The sequence below is a fragment of the Scardinius erythrophthalmus genome, assembly GCF_964197995.2.
Source record: "Scardinius erythrophthalmus genome assembly, chromosome: 16".
Taxonomy (NCBI): domain Eukaryota; kingdom Metazoa; phylum Chordata; class Actinopteri; order Cypriniformes; family Leuciscidae; genus Scardinius; species Scardinius erythrophthalmus.
The window spans coordinates 31,959,026-31,978,445 of NC_138236.1; the positions used below are offsets into that span (position 1 = coordinate 31,959,026).

General features: G+C 39.5%; 1 protein-coding gene across 1 annotated transcript in view; it reads left to right on the forward strand.

Moving 5' to 3' along the window:
* The window catches only part of cdkal1 (CDK5 regulatory subunit associated protein 1-like 1), a 445,321-nt gene that overhangs the window by 114,307 nt on the left and 311,594 nt on the right, over positions 1–19,420 (forward strand). Inside the window, exon 5 of the mRNA XM_081388640.1 lies at positions 13,067–13,163. Coding sequence (XP_081244766.1) covers positions 13,067–13,163 — 97 coding nt within the window. The remainder of the gene's footprint in view (positions 1–13,066; positions 13,164–19,420) is intronic.

Sequence of the window (19,420 nt, forward strand, 5' to 3'; positions counted from 1 at the left end):
TTTGTACTAGATCCTTATTAATGTGATTATTGGGGCAGGCTGGATTGTAGATCAGTTTGTATTTGTAATGGTCCCATGGTCTATTCTCCGAACTGCCTCCTGCACAGTCCAGATCATCAGTCATAGGAGATGACGTGCGGTCTGGTCTTTCTCCACGGACGAGCCTGATCTCAGTCAGCCAGTCAGAGTATGAGCTGTGTCCGTAACACAGTCTCAGTGCTGCACATTACTGCATCCAATTTGGCAACTGAACCGAACTGGTGTGACTGAAACAGATGAGACATGCTGTGGTGGAGCTCGGGAATGTGATTGAGCCAATATGCTGATACAGGAGATTTTGTGTGGCTTTGAGAGTTAATGAAAGTATAAAATGTACTGTATGATACATGAGGGCTAATGGTCAGTCATTATCAAAGAATAAACCCAGAATGTCCCATTCAGAGTGTGAATGGATGTGAGAGACATTAACCTAGAACAAATAATAACTGACACAGTGATTAGTTACAGTGGAGAGTCATTAGACACAAATATGACTAGTAGTTCTTATTTAATACTTAATTTTAGTTTTTTTAATTATATTTGCATTTATTTAATTTGTGTTTGTGTCCACTCTTGTAGTCTGGTGTTGTTTTTATGTAGCATCGTTTCGTTTCACTGTGTACATGTTGTATGGTCAAAATGACAATAAAACCACTCTGAATGAAAACAGTGGATACTTTTAACAATTTAATTTAAACATTTTAACCAACTGTTGGGTTTGTTGATATTTGAACTAAACATGGGTTGACACAGTTTTAGAGTGTAGTGATGGGTAGTGAATAGAATAAACCTGATAGAAGTTTAAACGGAAAACAATAATTTTTCTGAAGATTCAGCAGCACAAACCCCCCAGTGTGGCATACTGGCCCTGTCCCAAGTGGCACACCAAGCACTTGCGGTCTTCCTACGAGTACACACTTTCGTGATGTAACGCCGCTTTGACTGTTGTGAAGAAGTCTGCTGCGGAGCTCACATCAGTGTGGGCTCGGCAAAAGTGCGCATCGAGGATGCAATATAGAATGCAAAGGGCGAGTACCCTTCTGAGACTGAATGAGAGAGGTACGTCGATCACGTGAGGCCATAAATTTAAGCTTTGTCGGCTTTTTATTGTGTTTTGCGATTTGGTCACCCGATTATCAGCGAATTTAAAAATATTCCATTGGACATGGAATATTCTGGTTCCTTTTCCAAATCTTCACTCACGTCTCCCCCATTTTTGCAGAGGATTATAAACGTGTCTTCCTTTGGTTCGCTTTTAATTTGTCCTACAGCGTTTTTTTCTACTTTACCACTGTAAAAATGTGAATATAATACCCCGGATACCTTTTTACTTGAACATCAAATTCTATTTAACAGTTTGTGCTTGTTATTATGGTAAGACACGTCAAGATTATTTGTATAGCACATTTCACACACGCTTGGGATTTTAGTTTCGGTTTCTCTGGCAGCACAAAATCAAACATAGCCTAAATGTCTTGACACTGCGGAAAATAAAATTTGCTCTTCAGACCTTGTGAAGTGTACTCGGGAAATGTAAAACGAATGTTTTTTAAATATGTAACTTTCTTATATTATTTAGGTTACTAATATTTACTGATATTTATTTCAATGTTTTTCAGGCTGTAGTGTGGTGTTTCAGTTTCACTGACGGAAGTGCTAAAATAAACACTCATGTCTGTTACAAAATGGAAGCTTTGTTTATTTTTTATAAACCTCCTGTATTTTGACACCACTACAGTGTCACCGCCGGTAGTTGGTCCATTACCACCGTTGTGGTCAAAAACTGCCGCCATCACAGACCTAATTGTAAGTCCACAAGACCGAAAGTGCATATGAAGTGTGCCATTTGGGACAGGGCCACTGTAGTTTTGAATCAATGAAACTATTTCCTTCCCATGAGCCTCTATTTAAAGGACATTTAGACTCCTCAAGTTGCATTATGGAGCTTTATTTATCCTTTATTTAACCAGGTAAATCCCATTGAGATATCATTATCTCTTCTTCCAGGGAGATCTGAAGTCCTTTAAATCTCATCCTGTGTCTTGATTCCAGGGCTTCAATAGTGGCACAAGCAAATGTGCATTAGATTTAATAGTTTGTTGTCTTGATGGGGCTCAACATCTGTTTGGCACTTTCGTCACTCCAGAATGATAAAGTTTGCAGTGGTTAATCATATTTGACGTGACTCTAAAAACTTAGTTACTGTGAACATGAAAATGGAGATCTGCTTTTCAAACCTTGTGACATTGACGGTTGTCAGTGGGTGACATTTGTTTTTGTAAGGATTAAGGCTCTCAGATTTTGTAGGGGATTTAATGCCGTCATGTGTGACTACTGTGCAGGTCAGGTAATAAAATATATATGAGACATTTTATTATACGAATGCCAGCGTTAACCCCCTGAGGTCGGCTATCGCGCCGGCGCGATAGGCTCGTTTTTTTCCGTATGAGTGCAAAAAAATAATAAAATAAAAATATTAATTTTTATCTTATATGCTTGTGTTATACATCAATCTATCCTGTTAAGTGTGTATTATTTTTGTGTACACTCACAATAAAAACAAAGTGTTGTGCTTTTCGCCAAATAAAGAAAAATAAACACGAAGCGAGTTCTGCCTTCTCTCTGTCCGTGTCGTCCATTCTAAAACGCGTCCGAAAATGAATCATAACTCAGCGAATACTTCTCACACAGGCACGTGAGATATGTCTTTATGAAGCTTGAAATCTCCTCTTTTAAATGAAGTAATTTATATAAAAAACAAATGTTTTCAACTCATGTATTCCGTTTGATAGCAAGGAGAGGTACCGTTTTTCCTTCTGCCTCATTATCTCTATAATCAGCTGCGGCCGCCCCGCCCCCGGCGCGATTCACATGTAAATCGTTAGATGATCTAGTATGCAGCGCACCCGCCCCCTGATCAATGCCATAAAAAGTTTCTTCATCAGACTTACTGATAGTTCATCGCGTTTTGAGTATGACACGCTTCTCCGGTAATAAAGACTCCCTTCAGATGATTCTGGACGGCGAGGAAGAATGCACCTTTTCCTCAGAGGAAGATTGTAACTCAGACGACGAACGGCAGCATATTGAAGAGCGAAGTAAGTTTTACTTAAAAGTCTTTTGTCTTTTATTTTTCGTGTTCGCATTTATGAGGAAAAAACAATATTACGTGACAGTTCTCCATTATGGACGCGAGCGCTCTAAAAAAAATCACTAAAAGACTTTCAAACTTTCACAGAGACCTCAAAACAGAAAGTACAAATCCTTTCTTTAAAACGAATTTCGTTTTGTATCAATTGTATCTTACTTTTAATAATTTTTTCATTAACAAATTTCCTGGATTTAAACTGCAAATTAACATTTATATTTCTTATAATAAAAATGAAAGACCTATGTTACAGACATATGAAAGACAACATTTCGTTGATTAGTTTTGGATAGATTATACATTTTTAATGTAAACTATCTGCCACCTCAAATAAGCTTTTGTTTGCCAATATTTGCTTATGTTAAATATAATATGTTTTGTCAAAAATAAAGTTATCAAATAATCAATCAAATCCTTAACTTTGAAATATGTATGATAAAATGTATACTTTAGTTTTTACAAAGAAAGATTACACTTGAATTGTTGTTGTAATTGTAACCTTTTTAATAAAAAAATATATTTACAAGGTAGATGTAAACAAACTATTAAAAGGTAAATATAAGCCTTTTCTTTAAATAACTTTTATTGTGTTTTATTATTGACAAATTTGGGGAGCACATAAATATTCCAAAACTGAAAATACAGTATGAGAATTAACTGCACAATTACTAGACATGTTTTCCTTGGATATTATAGGCCAAATTGCAAGCACAATATGAGGAAAAATAAAAAAGAATTGAGATGCTTCCAACTGTTGCTCTTGCATTCTTGTGGCTCAGTGACTCACCTGAATGAATGGCTAATTAAGTATGCGGCCCCATTGTCTCCTCAGGTGTGAACCACTACATATACATGACCGTTGACGCCCACTCCGCATATGGCCTTTCCAAACAGAAAGTGCTTTGCAAAATTCAAATCAATGTATTGTGTTATGTGAATGATAAGACAGGGTGATTTTCACTTCATTTTGAAGAAAAAACACTAGGCGATGACATCTTTTAGACAAAAGTCTTATTGGCACATATTTAGAATGTGTTTTATGGCCTTATTTCAGGAACTTTAGTTTTTAGTTTTTTCAATAACCACGCATAAACATTATTCTCTCAAAAATGCAGACATGTACATTCTTGTTGCTCACATTTCATGGTAGCCCTGTTTGTGCTAAATAGTGTGTAATTTTTTTTTGCCATTAATATGTTTATAAGCAACTGAAAAAAGCAAAAATGTCAGGGCATGTCAGAACATCTCAAGGACCCCAAAAACACCTTAGACCCCAGAGGGTTAACCTCTACCAAATGTTGTTTCACGAAGAGCCTGTTAGCTTCTTTGTGAACTAAATTTATACTGGGTTTGTCGACTCTTACGAAGGTGAATTACAAGGTCATTTCCAAACAAGGTAATTTACAAACAAAGTCCAGTAGAAGAGAGCGCATCTTAAGGATAAGTGTCCTGTCTGGTGCTCTATGGTCTATGGTTTTTAATAGTCCATCAAAGAAAACTTCAGGATGGACCATTCCCCCGCTCCACTTGACGCTCGCGTCTCCACCCCAACGCACACCACCCCGCCCCCTCCTGCGACATGAAATTTCGCGGGCAAGCAGCTGACAGTCTGGTAGCTAGCAAAGTAGCATCAGCTCAGCAATGGAGAAAAAACAAACCGAAAAAAAAACGACGCTGACACGGCTGACTTTTTGTTGAGCAGGTAAGAATTTATTTATACTTTTATGGTGTGAGGTGTTACATAAATAGCTTTTTATCAGTCTGACAACATGCTTATGCTTCCGGTCGGCATTGGAATGTTAGCCGTTTAGCATCGCCTATCACGGGTCAAAGTAATTATATTTCTTGAAGTGCTTGAATATATTACAACTGTGAATATATTACATTCTGTTCGAGCCGATCGGAATTTGAACAAGATGCGCCGGTGTTTACTACCGGTGATCACAGCTTGACTGAGTGACGTTGTTCAGGTCGTTTCCCGGTGGGAGGGATCAGGTAGCACAGAGGGGAGGGGGGTGTGTGTAGAGGGGAGGGGGGTGTGTGTGGAGGGGCGGGATGAGTTTTTTAAAACGTCTCAGGCTTTCTCGACCGATTTTCAACATCGTAGACTACAGCTTTAAGTGAACTTAAAACAATCCTCACAAACTATACATTTCATAAGCATAAACTATAAGAGAGGATATAGATTAATCCTTATTAAAGCTTCAGAAGTTATTCAGTCAAGAGCAGTGAGTGATTTTTAGGGCCCAAGCCCTGAAAGGGCGAAGGCCCTATTGTTTCCGTAAGGATAATATTTTTTTTAGGGCCCAAGCCCTGAAAGGGCGAAGGCCCTATTGTTTCCGGAAGGATTATTAGGGCCCGAGCACCGATGGTGTGAGGACCCTCTTGGAATTGCTCTGTTTATTATTAGGGCCCAGACCCTGAAAGGGCGAAGGCCCTATTGTTTTCGGTAGGATTATTTGTTATTAGGGCCCAAGCCCTGGGCGTGGCAGGGGGGCTCGACAGCGCCCCCTGGAATGGTGTCCGAAAACTTTGTCCATAAATCAAACACGCTTGCATGTAATATGAAACTCAGTACACATATAAATCTCATCGGGCCGAACAACTTTCGTGCTCTAAGTTTTACACCAGCCCAACAGGAAGTCGGTTATTATATGTTGTTTGGAAAACACATACAATGGAATGTGAAATACTCCTCCTACAGAATTCATCCAATCCCCACCAAACTCGGTCAGCGTGAAGTCAAGACATTGAGGATGCTAAATTGCGGACGGATTTTTGATATCTCGAACGGTTTGGCCGTGGCGAGGAAACGAATTTACATACATTGACTGATCTTGATAAAACTTCAGCAGTGTGTTCGTGGTCAGAGGCCGATCACATTGATGTGACTATTGTGAGTCAAAGTTATAGCGCCACCAACTGGCAGCAGGAAGTGTGTCACTTTCAAAATGCTTTGAAATCACACTCTTATTTTTACCCGATTTGCTTCAAACTTTGTGTATAATGTAGACACACGGCAGATGTAGACCTGTGAAAGAATTATTGATATCTTAGATACTGTTGCCGTGGCAACGCATCAAACTTCAATATTCTTTTCGGATGCTTTTGAGACTCTTCACATGCTTGAAAATGCATGAAACTCGACAGTGTAAGACTGAAAATACTGGTTGAGGCCCTGGTCTGAGACAAAGGGCTAATTACCATTTGACCTCCCCCATACGACCTCACTTCTGCAAACTACTAAGAACTCAGACAAGAATATGGTTTAATGTGAATGTTTATCATTGACTGTTATGTTTTTGGTGTCATTTGAAATGTCTCAAAGTGAGTGGTACAGATATCTCATATCCAGATAGATAAAATAAAAGGTTATAAGGTTTTAAGAGTTTATGGATAACTGACTTACAAAGGAAGGTTGGTCTCTCAAGCAAATGGTCACCCACCCCCATGAAGGTGCGACCACTGCATGCAAATTTCTTTGTTAGCACATGTTTCCATGTGAAAGAGGTCTGACTATTTAATGAGATGCAGCAGAGAGTTCGGGGCCCTTTTCTGTACTTCAGATCGGCCTGTGAGGCTGGGAGTGAGATTTCTCAGCCTCACGTATTCCTTAAAGTTGGGTTTGCATCTTCTCTCTATTCCAGAGCATTTGATGTTTTGTATCGATTATCTTTGAATTGATTATGAAATTGGCATGATACATTTACCTGACATAATAAATTGTTACATTTGATTATTCTAACTGACTTTGACATTATTTTCATTGAAGAGTTAAACGGAATAGTCAAACATTCGCTCACTTTTAGTGAGGCACAGATATTATTAAAACCTTTCATTTATGGAGTCAGATGAAATAAACGAGTAAATATATGATTAATATATTACAAATTTAACCAACCAATACTTTGCATGAGTGAGGACAGAACACGTGATAACCTTCCGCGCTGGTCGGACGCCGGACTTCGGGCCGATTTAGCGCGAGCTTACAACAGACACATTACATTTATTATCCAGTAGACATGTGCAAAGTTTCAGAAATGGGCGTGGTGAGGGGCTCAGTAGCGCCACCTTTAGTCAAAAATGGGGGCTTAGTTTTTCCTAGAATCACAAAAATCGGTATGTATATTGTTCTCATCGAGCCGGACAACTTTCTAATTTACAGTTATTAGCTCCGACTAACAGGAAGTCAGATATTTTGTTTTGAATGTGATTTTTTGGAGAATTCTCTCTCTCTCTCTCTCTCTCTCTCTCTCTCTCTCTCTCTCTGTATCTGTGTCTCTGTGTGTGTGTGGGGGGTGTGGGGGATTTGTCTGTTAGGAGAAATTTGCTTTTATATTTGTTTTTCAAGGTTTCAGGGGCTTTTGAGGCCCTTAACGTGCTCAAGCTCTTGAAACTTTGCACACAGGTCAAAACCTTCGGCCATCAGGACTGGGCTGAAGCTGGTACCCGGGCGTGGCAGGGGGGCTCAACAGCGCCCCCTTGAATGGTGTCCGAAAACTTGGTCCATAGATCAAACTAGCTTGCATGAATTAATATGAAACTCAGCACACATATAGATATCATCGGGCCGAACAACTTTCGCACTTTTAAGTTATACGCCAGCCCAACAGGAAGTCAGCTATTATGGGTAGTTTGGAGAACGCTTGCTGTGGAATTTGAAAAACTCCTCCTAAAGAATTAATTAAATCGCCACCAAACTCGGTTTGCATGAAGTCAAGACATTGAGGATGCTAAATTGATATTTAGTTTTGAATGTGGATTTCTTTGCAAAATCAGCCTCTGAATTTTTACCCACTCCTCTTAAAGGGTTAGTTCACCCAAAAATGAAAATTATGTCATTAATGACTCACCCTCATGTCGTTCCAAGCCCGTAAGACCTCCGTTCATCTTCGGAACACAGTTTAAGATATTTTAGATTTAGTCCGAGAGCTTTCTGTTCTGTTAACGGGAGTTTGACAGACGGATCGGTGCAGCTTCTGCAGTAATGCGGTCGATGTACCGATCTGTCGTGGTAAAGAAAGAGCTGAGCCGCAAGGCGAAGCTCTCGATTTACCGGTCAATCTACGTTCCTACTCTCACCTATGGTCATGAGCTTTGGGTCATGACCGAAAGGACAAGATCCCGGATACAGGCGGCCGAAATGAGCTTTCTCCGTAGGGTGGCTGGGCGATCCCTTAGAGATAGGGTGAGAAGCTCGGTCACTCGGGAGGAGCTCAGAGTAGAGCCGCTGCTCCTCCACATCGAGAGGGGTCAGCTGAGGTGGCTCGGGCATCTTTTCCGGATGCCTCCTGGACGCCTTCCCGGGAAGGTGTTCCGGGCGCGTCCCACTGGGAGGAGACCCCGGGGAAGACCTAGGACACGCTGGAGAGACTATGTCTCCCGGCTGGCCTGGGAACGCCTCAGTGTCTCCCCAGAAGAGCTGGAGGAAGTGTCTAGGGAGAGGGAAGTCTGGGGATCTCTGCTTAGACTGCTGCCCCCGCGACCCGGCCCCGGATAAGCGGAAGAAATTGTAAGTCAATGGACGGCATACTGTCCATGTCCAGAAAGGCAATACAGACATCATCAAAGTAGTCCATGTGACATCAGTGGCTCAATCTTAAGTTTATCAAGCGACGAGAATACTTTTTGTGCGCAAAAAGTAAACAAAAATAACGACTTTATTCCACTATTCATTTCCTTCTCTCTGGGCCTCGAGCTATTTCACGTAGTGTTTTTGCTCAGCTTGTCTGTGTTGTACGTTTTATTTTATTTTATTTTATTTTATTTTATTTTATTTTATTTTATTTTATTTTATTTTATTTTATTTTATTTTATTTTATTTTATTTTATTTTATTTTATTATTTTATTTTATTTTATTTTTATTTTTATAAAAATGGGAGAAAGTGTAAAGCACAGTTTGGCGGAATAAGTCCCGCCTTTTAAGTAAAAGAACCAATTGTCAATTAGTAAAGTCATTGTGTCACTGCAGAAGCTCTGGTTGCCATAGAAACATGACGCGCTTGACACTGCACATTAGCATTAGCTGCCTGGAGCAACCTGAGATATGAGCTTTTTAACACAATTTGTGTTTTTTTTTTTTTTAACCTTATTTCCCGGCTCACACTTTTCTTATCCTAATTTTTTTGGATAAGAAAAGATGCAAGTTACAAAAAACACACAACAAACAATGCTAACTGACTCTGATCATGGCCGGGTGTTCTGAGTCCGATCGACGGGTATTACACACAATGTTAAACAGACCTGAGACCCGAAGTAATAGATTTGGGATCCGACCCGGACTCCGTGTAGATCTCTACCTTATACCCTCATTCATTACTTCTTACATTAGTCCACTTGAAGGAGTGAATGAAAATGAGTGAGCGAATTCGGACACTGAGGGCCCTATCAAACACCCAGTGTAATGTGTCGCCAGGTGCAACACAAGTGTTTTTTGCTAGTTTCAGCCTGACATAGTTATTTTCACGTCCTGCACCACGTTGTTGAAATGCATTTGCATCCATGGGCGTGCTGGTCTGAAAACCAGTATGTTCAGGCACATTGTTGGCACATTGCTATTTTGAGGCAACTGAAATAGACTGCAATATTGACCAACAAAAACCTGGTCTAAAGTATAATGGCGCAGTATTTTTTTTATTTAAAGGGCGCATTAGTAATATGAGCCTATAGGCGGGTCCACAAAGCGCGTACACTCTTATTACTTATTGCTTATTACACACAAAGGGGCAGCAGCACACAATCATGCCAAATATTAAAAATAAAAGGATTACAATGTAAAATATTAATATTGTGTACATAAAGATATGGTGGAAACCGGCTTGTCCCGTAGATGGTCTGCTTTCGTGCTTTAACCTCGCACACGAGCAGATCTGTTTTGTCTCTGGAGAAGCCTGGTGTGCCAACCATTTTTCCCGTCGTTAAACTAGCAAAAGTGGATTCGGACACGCCCTAAAGTGCACCTGTGCCATACACTTAGACCCTATGCCTAGATCGTTAAAATAGGGCCCTGAGTGCGCCGGAAGGGCTGCCGCTTTTGCTTAGTTTGTGCTTGCCATTTAATAATCATTTGAAACTAAGCAAACTGGCTGCTCGAGTAGTAATGAAAAGATTTATCTTGAACTCTGTCATGGAAACTAGCTTGCATTAACCTTATTAAACAATTTAATGATCAATTCAAAAGGAATTTACACATGTATTGTATTAACCTGTACCCACATTAAACAACTGGTTTGGAAAATGGATGAATGATTCAGCTGCGGGCACCATCTTCTGACTACACAGGGTAATTCATTTGGCGCGACCCTGACAGTGTATTATGGGTATTCTCTAGCCCATAATGCTGATCCGTCGATCGGGATCGACTAGTAGATCTTTTTCACTCGGTAGCTCCCTAAAATAACAGAAAAATAAGTACAAAAAACAGATTATCATGGCTCGAAATATCGCATGTGCTCCCGAAATTGAATTTGTGCAACCTCAATTTATTTGGGAGCATTTGTGAGAGTACAAATAATTATTGTGGTGCGACCTTTTTTCTAGAGATGCACCGGTCAACCGGCCGTAAATCGGAAATGGCCGGTTTATGCTCCAAACACGATCGGCTACTGGAAGGTTTTTAGTTTAATTTTGGATGATCTCTATTTTAGACTTTAACACAAACTGTATTGCAATCGTTTCCCCAAATGTCATTTGTGTGAAAATATTACAAAGGCTTTTAACAGGACGTTAACACAGGCCAGAGATGGGACAAGCTGAAGACGGACGCCAAGAGGAGAGCACAGACGCGCAGCAGAGAAATTACCAGGCACAGCAAAATCATAGTTGATGCTCAAAATATAGGAAGAAAAAATATATAAATATTGAACTGGGGTGGAGATTTATATTCATGGATCTCTGAAGTAAACTGACTGTCCTCAGAATAGTTTCGATGGCATTTTCTTTTCCTCTTACCTCCATATAAAGTGGTGTTTAAGCGCAACTGCTTTTTTAAAGCAGTACATAAAGAAATTATTCTTTTCCATAAGCGCCACCTGCTGTCAGAGAGTGAATTTACATTTTCATTTAGTCCGTCTGTTTTTGTTTATGCAGGTTTGTCTTATGTAACAATTTCACAAAGCTAAAGTCAGACTAGGGCTGAACGATTAATTGCATTTGCGATAATATTGCGATATGATGAAATGCAATTTTTTATTATTTTTTTTTACCGCAAAGCTGCGATTACACACTGGTCACGTGACACGCGAGAGAAAACCAGTCTGCACTGCAGATGAAGCATCAACTTGGCACGCTACGCATATAGGCTTGGCATAGGCTACAGGAAATAACAGTTTGTTTAATTTATGTGATATTGTGTTATAGATTCTCTCCAACGATTCTGTATCGATTAAGATAATTTCAGATTTATGTCTGAGCTTAGTTTTAAACAGGTGATGATGCTACGTATTCTGTATACAGTTTTCTGCTTGCTTCTAATTCCTTTGTCACACACACACACACACACACACACACACGACACCAATCGAACCTTCCGAAAAATTATCTTTCATAAAGTTCGGAAAAGTTGAAGCAAATTACAAGGTAATTCGCGGGCTTCATTGCACAAGATATGCATGAGATACGCGTGGTTTGCTTGATGTTACTTTTGTAGTGTGCGCCTGCCGCCTGCACGGTCTCGCCCGCCGGTATTTTACTTACAAATGTTCTATGGAGGCATCATATGTCTTTTGGAATGCAGTTGGCTTATATATTAAAAATATGAAAATCACCGACAGAAGCTGCTTTCAATTTCAAATACTCACGCGCGCTTTGCGAAGAGTGCTTGAGCATGCAACTGTGAGCGACTCCGTCTACGTGGTTAAATGTACTTGCATCTCAAAATGCTTTTGTGACACAGTCAGTTATATCTTTAGTTATTAAACAGACAGTACAAACCACATCTTATAATTTCAAAAGAGATGAAAACGTTCAGACAGCCTACTCTTAAATACTGAAAGCACTCTTTGTTTATTGCTTGTAATATTTTTTCCCCTCTTTATTTGTTTTGAAGCTATATTAGTTAAAATTATTAACATGTAATTGTATTAATTTAGTTTTTTAATGTGTAATTATTATAAGTAGGTCTACTTATAATTACGTAAGTAATTAAATATTTTAAGTTTTATTAATAAGATAAATTAATTAATAAGAAAAAAAATAGATCGGCTCATGAGGTGCCTAAAGATTCCCTTCCCCTATTTTACAATGATTTATTGCTTGTTTTTGTTGAATAATAGAAAAGATAAAGAGCTTAAAAAATAATCGCATATTAAATCACAATCGCAATATTGGTAAAACTAAATCACAATTAGATTATTTTCCAAAATCGTTCAGCCCTAAGTCAGACCATTCTGTATAAGTCTTGAAATTATGCAATCTAATTTAAATCAAAAACAGCGTGTGTAGCATCTTTGTTTGGATTGTGATTAAAATGCAGTGGTTGACTCTAATTTCAAATGGCTACAGTTTCTTAAGGCAAGTTTGGACTGTTATAGAGCAAATTAACTACAAATAAATTTGCCTTCAGGGCTTAAAGGTTTACTGACTGCTTTTGATATTGACCCCTGCTGAGTCATTCCATCGTTGTTTTTCAAATGCCTGTGAAATTTGTTCAGATATACAGTATATAAATGAGTGATTGATTGACTGGGGCAGTCATGGCTTAATGGCACCTAACCCACAATCACTACCTGGGCACCACAGAAAAAATGGCTGCCCACTGCTCTGGGTGTGTGTGTCCATGGTTTGCGCTGTGTTATTGCTCCTAATGGGTATGCACTAACTTGGATGGACTATGCCAAACAGATGTCGATTGTGATGTTTTGTTTGTGTTTTTTTTTCAGGAAAGCTCAGGAGCAGAAAAAGAAGGTGGTTTTAGCGGGATGTGTGCCGCAGGCCCAGCCCAGGATGGACTATCTGAAAGACCTGAGCATCATCGGGGTAAATGCACAAGCTCATGCTGGAGATCCTTTCACCCTTTAATCTGATGTTCAAACGTGTTGTAGCTCAATTTATCATTCCAATGGTCATTTCTTTCTGTCCTCCTATTCTGTGTGTTGAAGTGGTGAATGAGTAGTGCAGTGGTGTGATATTCAGGAAGTAACCATGTTTTCTGCTCAAGTTTTCAGCCCATATTTGCATTAGTTAAAGCTGGAATCAGTCAGCACGTGTGGGCGATATTTGTTTGCTCTTGACTGCACCCTTCTTACCGTTGGAAAAATCACCTTATGCAAATGGTCAGCCGTTTTGCATATTATGCCTGGGCCGTTTAGTGTCTCAGGATGTGAGCAGGATGTATGTGTGGAGAACTAATCAGTGCATTATATTTTCTAGAAGATAGAGCTCTCGAGCTTTTGGCAGTTAACTCACCAGCTGTTAGAGCTAAGCCACTGGCTTACAGAAGCAGGTGTGTTTATTGAATTTAATTACATTATTTATGGTGTGCTGTTTAACATAGCATGTGGGATTACCACCAGATTCATGTTTATGAAGGAGACGATTCATAATAAATGGCCTGAGCCTAACCGGTCATGTTTTAATAAAACATGGATATGCAAATAAACAAACCTTGATTTTCTTTATGGTTTAAAGACAGAGGTGAGAAACTGCATTTGCAAATGTGCGAAAGTCTGGAGAGATGCATTTCGTCCTGATGAGAGATTTTTTGAATTATAACTCTGTGTATCCGAGAGGTTTAACCTGATGATGCAGCAGTCAGCGGACGACTGCCACTCACCTCCGCTGTTAAACATGAGCTCTCTGTAATTCATGTTAAGATGAGCTGGTCGCACTGGTTACTAGCCACAGCTGGGATGATGAGGGTCAGATTGCAGTCCCACAGAGATACTTTTCCAAACGGCATCGGCCCTGTCTGTTGCTTCACTGGATCAGTTTATATCTGATGAAAATGTTGAATGGCTCCGTGGGCTTCAGTCAAACTTAACTCAGGGAAAACTAGAGAAGACGACAAAGCAACCACCTACAAAGTCTTCGAGAACTGTTTTACCTGAGAGACATTTTTATATTGTTTTTTATGCACCAATTCAATAAAGTTTTAGACAAAATGTTTTAGACAGTGACTTTTTTGTTCCAAACAAAGCCAGAGCAGAACCGCTGCAACACAATCATGGGCTTTTTGTTCCTTTTGAACAAATCAGTTGAATTGATGTTTTTTTTATTTATTTGTTTGTTTTTAATTTTAACAATACTTATACACCATTATTTCTTATTGATTCATAATAATAATAATAATATTATTAATAATAATAATAATAATAATAATAAACTTATAAAAATTGTCTTTGTCATTTTTTAAACAAAAAATGCATCTACTGCAAAGGCAGTGCAGTACATGGATGGTTTAGAGAGCACAGTGGAGTAATTACAAGCAATTGTGTTGAGTCCAATGAGAGTGTGAACATCAGAAGTGTGATGCTCCTCACTTTAAATTCTTAACATCTGTGGTAAAGAAATATGTGCCATTCATGTTGCTGCTTGTGGTGTGAAAGTGGCATAATGCAATATCCAAGCTTTATAAAGTGAAGTTGAGGAATGTTGGGAACACTACAGCATTCTAGATTGAAATTTATTCATTAGGCTTGCCACACTGTACAGTAATGGGCCTTACTCAGTCCCTCCAGGATTTCGCGATGTTGCGATCGCAACTATTAACGCAACTTCAACAAATCCCCGTGAATTCAGTGCGACTTGCAATTTTTACCAATCACCGCAACTTTTCTGCAACTTTGACCAATCATCTCCAGCAAAGTGTCGTCCACTTCCTCACGCAGCAGCTCACTCTCCTCACACAACGGGCGACTCACTCAGCACACAACGAGCGACTCACTTAACGGGCGACTCACTTTCCTCACACAGCGAGCGACTCACTTTCCTCAGCTGGCGACTCACTCATGTAAGCTACATTGACCTACTATTATAATAAAATCCCTACCTTTATAAAATCCTGTGGTGGTGCAATAACTAACTACTTCAGTAAAGTGTTAAATTTTTGTGTTGTAAAATTTATTCTGGACCAATAATCTTAAATTGAGTCTCATTGCATTTTTTTTTTTAACATTTATAAATGTAATTTCCCCCTAACTGTCATCTTTCATGTCAAATTCTATACATTTTAAGTCACTATATGGCTTTTACCAATCAAATTGACTAGTATCAACAAAAAATATTTTTTTTTCCACTGCAGAGAAAACAGAATCTGCATCAGAGGTGGCATTTATAAAAATGTGAATATGCAGAACAAGAATAAAACACATTGTTTGGCCACTTTAAAATAAACACCCGTAAACTTTTGTGGATTTTATAAATTATCTTTAAAATAGAATATTCTAAAAAAGTGACATTTCCATTTTTGCTGATTAACATTGGTATCAAAATAGGTAAAACACATTTCAAAGTTACATACATCATTGTTTTGCAGCTAGGCGAGCATTATAATGTGTGTTACAAAGTGAGCACATTTGTCTCTGAAGTAAAGGATGGACTACAATAGAGCAGGTGCTGAACAGTGTTTTCTATGGGACATGGTAAGTCCCTTTGGGGTGGACTGGACTTTGGGCTTTTTCACTTTGTAAACCTATAACATGCACAAAAAAAGATAACACAATAAAGGAAAGAGGAAAAGCCAAAAAGTATAATATGAGCACTTTAAAGGGATACTTCAGGATTAAGGATTAAGCTTTGTAGCAGTAGAAAACCTGTAGTATTTTCAAATTACCGTGTTTCCCTCCCTCATATCCCCCTGAGACGAGAGATTTATGTTTTTTTTTTTTGTCTGTAAAAAATCCTTCGATGATGCAAAAATTGTCATTTTGTGTCATCGGAGGATTTTTTGGCCAGAGGCTAAAAACTACAGCCAGTAGAATGATGCTAGATCCGCATGTTTTCAACCCGCCCATAGAGGGTGGGATCTCACTCGCAGAATGTACAAATAGTGTCAGCCATCTTTTTTTTGGAAGCTAAGCTAACAGGTTCTTATTCTGTGGAGAAAGCTTAGTAGGGGTTACCATCCTCTTTTTCCCAGACATGTCCGGCCATTGAGATCGTCCAAAATGTCCGGGATTTGGCTTTTGTTTTCTGCAGTCGCCATTCATTGTTTACATGCACACCTTTTGTTTCAATCTAACTGAATTCATTCCGATTGGTGAATCTGAATGTAGCGTTTACATGAACGCTAAACAAGTGATCGGTTAATGTGCATTTTAACATTGCTAAGAAAATTCCCACTCATCGTTCTCCCACGGCCCTCAGTCCCGTCCTGCTTGCCACAGTAAACATAATGAATGGTGACTGTAGAATGCAAAAGCTGAATCCCGGACATTTTTGGGGATCTCGAAATCCCGTGCAGACTCGTCACAGAGACTCACTAGTAGATAGCCTTGTTGTTTAACTGCGCTCTCTTACTGGTAGTAGGGCGTGGCTTGGGAGTGGCCTCGTAGGGCAGCAAAGCAAGTGCATTCTGGGAGTTGTTGTCTTTCATCCACATAAGCCACAAATACATTTTCTGGCTTTTCTCAGTCTAGAAGGCTCCAAATTCAAAAATAATTTCACATTTCTACTACATAAATGACCCATTTTAAATACACATTCATCTTTACAGAGGTGAAGTATCCCTTTAAGTAAAAATCTATCTACCTTTGCCGTGTTAACCTATAAAAACAAATTTCAACTTTCATCGCAACTTTTTAGAAAAGTGGCCGCAACATCAGGCATTTTAGAACAACAATTACAAAAAAGGACCGCAAAATCCTGGAGGAACTGCTTACTTGGGTATACCTGTTTATGCCAGTTACAGTATGTGGGACAATATCTGTGGTTCCTGTGGTAACGAACAACAATTCCAGCTTGTGATAGTGATTGAAAATCACTATCACTATCACTATCGATGACAACACTATCGATGACAACGCAGTGCTGAAGTGCCAACTAGTCTCTCCCTATGGAGGATCCCTCTACCACTATACAGATAAGGCGTTGTCGGGAAAATTCGTTTCACGTTCCTACCCCAAAGCAACAAAATAAAATAAAATTCTTTATCAAAATTTATAAGGAAAAAGACAAGTACTTTGTTTAGGCTTGGCTTGTAGGGAATTCCAAACCTGCATATTTTCAAACGCACATAACTATAGAACCAATTCTTAATGCGCATGTGAACGCCATCAGCGTTTCTCACAGGTTCGCGTTTAAAGTCTGTGTAGAGGGAATGGTGTCGTCTTAGCGGCCCCTAATTTAATAACAAATGATCGTTGCGACAGAAGCAAATCAATCAAAACTAACTTTAGATGGAAAATAACTTAACTCTGCTATAAAGCCAAAACAATCTCTGTTACCTTAAATTATACGCTTATCTCTGTAAAGCTGCTTTGAAACAATCTACATTGTTAAAAGCGCTATATAAATGAAGATGACTTGACTTGAAAATATCCTGCATCCAAGACTGTCACTAAATACTGCTACTGCAATTAGGCAAATCAGCAACAGCGTGCGTACAGTGTTTTATGTTGTTCTTGTGTCCTTCATTTTTAGTTGACTAGTCCAACTAATTCCTTCAAGTTGAACCTTTTTTTTTAAGTGTTACCAAAAATAGATATGTAAATAAGGATTTGAACCCTCATCCACTTGAATAAGTGAAAACTTTCCTTCACTAGATTTTTTTTTTATATTTTGCATTTATTTAATTAAAACGTATTTGTTGTTAGTTTTTCTTTTTTTCCTTTTCTGACCGTCATGGTTCAGTGTGCTGGAACTGGTGGCTTGTTGCGACACCAGACAGAAGCCTTCCGCAGCAGCAGGGCTCCTCCTGCAGTGTTCACTGCTGCAGTTTAAAGTCAGACAGGGGTGAGTAGAGGCTTTCTGAAAGGCTGTATTGATTGGTAGAGCAGTGATGGAGCACTCAGCCCATCCTGCATCCCTTGCAGGAGAACAAATGTGAGGTTCAAGATTTGCAGAGGTGCCCTGGTAACATTTCACCATCGTGGGCAAAGACACATGGACCCACTCTGCTTTGGTCAGGGGCTTGGGGATAGTAGAACATGAGCCTGGAAAACTGCAGCCTTTAACATTACAATGCACCATCTGCCAACTCCCCAGCGACAAAAGCAAAAATTGCATTTCTCTTTGCTGAGCAGATCGAAACTGCAGCCCAGATTTATCTGGAGGCTTGGAAGCATTTGATGAAGTTGCCTCAGCACATCATTGTTTTGTCTAGACAACAGACATTCACATCTAAAGCGGTTCGTCTCTTGTTTCTTTCAAGTAGTTTGCTTTAAAAACAATAACTGTGGGGAATCACAAAACCGATTTCGAAGTTCTTCTGACCAGGGCTGTATTTAAAGCATAAGACTGCAGCCGAGGGAGTCAGTAATGCTTAACAGACCGACTTCCTGCCGCTCCCAAAACATCTCTGCCAGCACATGAAAGAATCCACTCAATAAAATTACCTTTCTTCTCCCTCTTTGGCATGGTGCTTGAGAGCGTGTACCATTCAGAGCCCGTCCCGCTGTGTTTGGGGCCTAAAGTGCATTCACCTAGCGGATCTCAGACCCGTTGGTCCAGCAGGTGCTGCCCAGAGAGGGGCTGAAATTGCTCTCCCATTAGGACAAAATTGATTTCTGTTTCAGTGTTTTTCATGCAATGTAACTGCAGCCAGTGGAGGCCCGGGGTCTGCAGTCTATCTCTCGGCCCACAGTACAGTTGAATTAATGGACCCGGTGGCCAGTGAAAAGCATGCACAGGCCTCGGGTCGGCCATTTAACCACAGGGTGCTGTGCACAATAGATATGAATTCCCTTTAATACTGAAGATCAGCTTCTATAATTTCATAGCCTCCTTGCAGAAATGACCTCAGCAGAGGAGGGAAAGATTACCTGCCTCCAGCTGACTCTCACCATTACAGGCTTTTTCTTTTTCTCATCTTTTTTTCTGGCTCCAACAGAAACAAAAAAGATGAATACACAGCTGGTGAGGAATGTGTAATTTTGCAGTGCTGGGGTTAAATTTCAAAGTGAAAATGTGCAAAATGAGTTTCTGAAGAATTCTGCAGGTTCTGTGCGAAGCGATCAGCTGATAGGATTTGATTGCTGGTCTCTTCCTGTCTCTCGGAAATACTTGATTGTGATTGGTCAGTCGTGGTATTCTTCACTGGAATATTCTTGTTTTGACACTAAACGATCATTTATTAA